Genomic DNA, 6,000 nt, shown 5'->3' with positions numbered 1-6,000 from the left:
AAAGGTAGGGAGAAAGGTAGGTTATGAAAGACTTTGAACATTAGAGACGTTTTTTGATCCTGGAGGTAAGAGGGCATCACTGGAATTTACTGAGTAGGGGAATGAATTGGACAGACCTAAACTTTAGGAAAATCACTTTGATGGTTGAGTGGAGGATGGACTGAAGTAGTAAGAGACTTGTGTCAGGGAAACCAGTTAGCAGGCAATTGCAATAGTCCAGGTGTGAGGTGATGATGGGCCTTTGGAGGGTGGTGGCAATTCCAGGAAAGGGTGTATATGTGAGATAAGTTACCAAGATAGGTAAAATCAACAGCTTTGGCAAGAGATTGGATATAGGGTTGAAAGAGAATGAGTAGTTGACGAAGACACTTGCGTTGGTGGAATTCAAACTCAGGTCTTCCTAACTTTCCTACTACTGTTGAGGGTATAGCAGCCTCTTACTGAGTTAGCTAGGTGGCACAGGGGGTAGAGTGCTGGGCTTGGAGTTAGGAAGAGGGGACGGTTTGGGGGAAAAGTGTAAATTAAGAAGTTTGTAAAGGCAACTGAAAGCCTCTGAAGTGTTCTGAGCAGGGAATAATACAGTCACACTTGTGTCTATTTTGGCATCTGGGTAGAACAACTGGAAAGAGGGAGATTGCAAGTAGGGAATCTAATGCTATTAATGTTAGACTGTAGTTTGGGTGAGGGGATAAAGGCTTGGACTAAGGTGGTTGCAGTGGGGATGGAAGAGAATGGATAAAAGAGATGAGCAAATGAATGGATTTAGTAGGTAAGGAAGGAGGATGTTAAGAATTTAGGAGATTGGGAGGATCACAGATTTTCAGCTGGAAGGGCCCTTAGGAGAAATCTTAATCAATTCCTTCGTTTTACAGATGAGAAAAACAAGGCCAGAGAGATTAAGTGATTTGTCCAAGGTGATATAAGTAGTAATAGGTAGGATTTGAACCCAAGTCTTTTGTTTTCTGAACCATGATATCCGATGGGGGGACAGGTTTTGGGGGAGGGAAAAGTGGCAAAGGTAAGTTTCAGAGGTATCAAACGGGATATTCAGATAGAGTTGACTAGCAGGGAGCTGGTGATGGGTTCAACTATTTTATTATTATTTTCAGATATTTGGTCCAAGAATGCAACTTGGCTTTTTGCCATGCAAATCCTTCCCACAATACAGTAGCAAGGTCTTTGCCTGATATACCTCTTGGCTCCTGTTTCGGGATTTCTTTATCACATGAAAGACTGGTCTATGTTTGGAAATATGTAAGCCAACTCAAGACGAAAAAATAACATGTGAATCATAGAAAACTTTGTTTCAATCCAAGAATAATAATTTTACATATAATATTTTATGTTCCTAAACCAACATAGGATCTTTAAATTAACAAAAGGCACTAAAAGTTAATACTGATTAATTTCCTTTTCCTCAAGAAATTAACTTTAAAAAGCCTCCCCACAAAATATTTTCTCCATGGTTTCAAAATTTCCAGAATGTACTACGTAAAGATAAAAGGAAGTCTAATTTCTTCTATTCCTTACAAGATTCCTAGTTTCCTCAGCTTGGGCACTTTCTCCACTGACAAGGGCTACAACTACTCTACATTTCAGTAGATGATTCCAAGTTGCTGTTGCCTGTACTTGGTGGGCAATCTTTTGGTAATAGATCTGTCCTCACTTTGCTAGGCTAGTTGATGACAGGCTGCATATAGTCAGGCTCACATCCATAACATTTCTAGTTTTTGAGAAATTGCCAAAGCTTGTACTCAGCTGGCAGAGACCTTCAGGAGCTGAAGTTCGTATCCCATGCAATAAGGGATTTTTGTGCATGTGCAGTATCTGCATTAGAGAGAGCTATAGTTTTCACTGCTATAAAGATGTAGAAACTTTTGAGATTAGCACAGCCCCTTATTTAGGCAAGCCATCTCACCTGTCTTTGCCTGTTTCCTCATGGGTAAAATGGGGAAGTAACTACCTTCAAACAGTGGTAAGGAAGAAAGTGATTTATAAACCTCCCTCCAAGTGCCATATAAATGTGAGTCACTACTGAGTATCCAAATCATGTAGTTCTGAGGATTCCTTGATTAGAAGATGTCACATTATGCTGTTCTCAAGCTAGAAATTAAGAATGAAATTCTTGAGGTCTTATCCAGTCCCCTTCCTCTCTGTGCATACAGTAGACCATAAAAAGATATTCAAGTGATTCCCAATGACTCTTAATTTATTCTAAATCTTTTCTGTGCTTAATTTAAACCCTTGTCACAATTTAAGCTACATTTATATTAGCATTATAGAGAGTGAGGTGAGTTCACTGAATAGGAGGAAGAGATCAGGTTAAATCACATTTTCACATTTGGTAAAGTGCTCAGAACTTTAAATTATTCCAAGCAGTTTATTGCCACTGACCACTTTATACACTATATATAATAAACGTTATATTCTGTTCAAGGCCACCACTAACTACTCTCTTAAAGAGGTTCACGGAAGAAGAAAAGATCAGCAATCAGTTAATTCTAAAGATAAGGAAATTGAGGCCCAGAGAGGATAAATGACTTGCTCAAGGTCACAAAAGTAGCTAGGTGGCTCAGCAAGAGTGTTGGATCTAAATTAGGAATATCAGAGTTCAAATCCAACCTTAGGCACAACCAGTGTGATCCTGGGCAAGTAATTTAAACTCTCTCTGCCCTGTTTTCTCATCTGTAAAATAAGGATAATAATAGCACCTGCTTTTCAGGATTGTTGTGAGGCTCAAATGAATTATTTGTAAAGTGCTTTGCAAACTTAAAGTGCTATATAAATGCTAGCTATTACTAGTGACTATTACTAGTGAGAAGGGACTTGAACTCAGGTAACCTTTGATTCCAGACCCCTATCCTATACTGAATTCAAACCCCGTGCTTCCCCTACGGGCCCTGTGGAGCAATACCAATGAAGGCTGGCTCACAAGGTCCACGAGGGCAAGATCAGTTCTGATTTAGTTTCCTACTTCCATCCACACCTAGTCTAGTGCAGGCCCCGGCCAACTCCCCCTCCCCCACCAACCGCAGCAGGAGCTCAGCTGAAGGAAGGCTGTGGAATGAATGAATGAATGAATGAATGAATGAATGAAGGGGCAAGCCCTGACTGCGGCCTGGTCCTCAGTTTCCCAGACTGGGCTGAGTGAAAGGGGCTGGGCGGGTGCATTTGGACTTTAATCTTCCCGAAGGGCACCCACCCAACGAAACTAGGCGGGGGCGAGCTGGCAGCTGGTGGGGCTGAGGCTGGGCCCCCGCTCCCGCCCTTCGAGGCGCAGAGGCGGTTTTCCTGAGTCACGGGGAGAAGGGAGGCCGGCTCCTTGGATGGCTTGCTTGCCGGCGCCCCGATCTCAGCCAGGCAGTCTACGGAAGACGGGGCGGAGTGGGAGACTTCTTCCCCCCACCCCTCACCGGACCGAGCCGCCGCCGCAGCTTCACCGGCCTGACGCCAGCGTTCAACGTTCTACACCCCCCCCACCGACCCCCCAGCAGCCGAGCTATTTGCCCTCCCTTCCTGTATCACGTGTACCCGGAAGCATGTGGGAGGGCCCCAAACCGCCCACGGAAATGACGTCGACCCACCCTAGTCGCATGATGTGGCAAAATGCAAAAAAAAAAAAAAGATGGGGGTTGGGGAGGAAAAGTGAGAGGGAGGGGAAAGTGATGAGTCCAGAAAATAGTCCCTCGGGGTCCTAGGGGACTACGGAACTGGTTAGAGCAAAGAAACCGGCAGGTTTGCGCACTGCGCTTCGAATTCCTGTGCCCGGCCGGGCGTCGTCTTTCTGGGGGAGGGGTACATAAGGCGGAGGGAGTACTTTGCGAGGGCCCGGCCGCAGTGCTCTCCCACAGATCCCTCCGCCGGGCTCAGCCGTTTCCGGAGTCTGTGCTGCGCCCGGTTCCGCCATTGCGGCTCTCCCTGCCTCAGGAGCCTCCGCCCCCGGCCCGAGCTTGTCCGTCCGTCCGTCTGCCTGCCCTCCAGCTACCCCCCCACGCCTGCACCCCCAGAGAACAGCCTCACCGCGCCCGACCTCCCCCCCTTCCCCTCCTCCTCCCCCCGCGGAGAGCCCCGACGGCCTCAGCCCCGCAGCCCCAGTGACAGGAGGAGACAGGAGCCCCCGGCAGCGCCATGGCCCAGATACTCCCCATCCGTTTCCAGGAGCATCTCCAGGTGGGGCCGCCGCCCGCCGAGGCTGGGGCGGGGGCCCGGGCCACGGGGGTTGGTGCGGGGGGGGCGGCTCCAGGCCTGGCCCGCAGCGGGGGCCCGGCTGGGGCCGGGGCCGGCGGCGGGGAGGAGGGAGGAGGCTGCAGTGGGGGAGCTAGAGACGGAGCCTGCTAAAGGGGAAGGGGACGAGGACTGTGGCGGTGCCCTGGAGTCAGGTGCTGCGCACCCGCGGCCCGGCAGGCCCTTCCTTTTCTCCTCCGGGAGTCGCCTCCCCCACCTGAGGGCGGCGGGGTGGGGGGGGTTGTCACCTCCTGTTTCTCTCTTCTCCTTTGCACCCTCCTGTGTTGGCGCCCTGGAATCGGGGTGGGGGGTGTGTGTGTAAAGGAGATGGAGGAGGAGCAGCAGCAGCTCTCTTCCTCCTCCCTCTGCGGCTCCCTGCGACGAGAAGGACACCTTTCACAGGGGGAGGGAGAGCTGTCTGCCTCTCGCCCTCCCCCGAGCCATTGGGTAGGGAAGGTCACAGCTCCTGGACCCCCCAAAAAAGGGAGCGTGATGACTTGGGCCTGTGTCTACCGGGCACACCATGGGGCCAAGGTCCTTGGGGTGGGGGAAGCATGTTGCCCCTCCCCATGCAGAAACTAGAAATTGTGACTTCAGTCCCGGTTTCTGGGATCAAGGATGATTGTATGAGATGTCCAGGGGTCACTGAGGCCTGCTGGAAATTGAGGCCAGGTTAAGCGGCTGTGAAGCTGGGGGCATCCTTTGGAGGTTATCTCAGAATGGAACAGGGCCCCCAGGTGGAGAGAATCTGGCTTTCGATTGACCTGCAGAGTCCCTGAGCCTTCACTATCATTTAGTTTACAAGGACCTTCCCAAACGTTAAGGAGTCCATCAAACAGGGGCTTGTGATGGGAGGTACAGGCTGAGCTGGCCCAGTGTCTGCTGGCAGGTGCATTGTGGAAGTGGTCTAGGATAGGACTTTCAGCCTCTGTCCTTGGAACTCCCACTCGACATCAACCTATGTCACCTTGGCTGAAACCATATCTTCCCAAGAGAACAACCTGCCTTAGTTCAGGCTTATCAGTTTTGTGTGTTTTTTTTTTTAATGGAGATGGTATTATTGATGTCAGGCAATGATATCTAACCATTGAACTTTTTTTCCCCTCATCAAAGAGTATTTTTTTTTTTAACTTTTTCTCTGTTAGTACACTTAGGACAGATGAGCAAACCTCCTGTTGGAAGAATCTACTGTTGTTTAGGCCATTGATATCTAATATTAAGCTGAACCTCTTTTTTATGACATTTGTTATCTTTGCTGATATATGCAAGACAAAAAAATTTTTTTTTACCTGTGTTTAAAAAACTATTTAGAAAGACTAAGGAAACAATGGTGTTTGGAGCAAAACTTAGTCCAAGCTTTTCTAATCATGGATGGAATAAAGCATTCTATGCTGAAATAGAATATACTTTGGCATCAAAGAGATCAAAATCTTAAACTTGATTTTTTTTTTTCTTTTTTGGCTAGGCAGTGGGGTTAAGTGACTTGCATAGGGTCACACAGCTAATAAGTGTTGAGTGTCAGAGGTCGGATTTGAATTCAGATCCTTTTGACTCCAGAGCCAGTGCTCTATTCACTGTGCCAGCTAGCTGCCCCTTAAACTTGATTTTAATGGTAGAATGAGTGAAGGAAATTTAAATGTCTCATTTTTAGGTTGAGACATGGTTATCTTCTTGTGAAAATTGAGGATTCATATAGAGACCTAGGAAGAAAGAATGAAAACTAATATTCAAATTAGATTTTCTGCAGTACAGTTTCTCACACAGATGTATGTAGAA

General features: G+C 47.7%; 1 protein-coding gene across 1 annotated transcript in view; it reads left to right on the top strand.

The window, feature by feature from the left end:
- Positions 1-4,039: 4,039 nt before the first annotated feature.
- The window catches only part of CLTC (clathrin heavy chain), a 75,607-nt gene continuing 73,646 nt past the window's right edge, over positions 4,040-6,000 (top strand). The window contains exon 1 of the mRNA XM_027870292.1: positions 4,040-4,170. Coding sequence (XP_027726093.1) covers positions 4,129-4,170 — 42 coding nt within the window. The 5' untranslated portion in view covers positions 4,040-4,128. The remainder of the gene's footprint in view (positions 4,171-6,000) is intronic.

This window comes from Vombatus ursinus, unplaced genomic scaffold, assembly GCF_900497805.2.
Source record: "Vombatus ursinus unplaced genomic scaffold, bare-nosed wombat genome assembly UNPS02014797.1, whole genome shotgun sequence".
Taxonomy (NCBI): domain Eukaryota; kingdom Metazoa; phylum Chordata; class Mammalia; order Diprotodontia; family Vombatidae; genus Vombatus; species Vombatus ursinus.
Note: the sequence above shows the minus strand (reverse complement) of the source record. Positions and strands in the feature narration are given on the sequence as shown.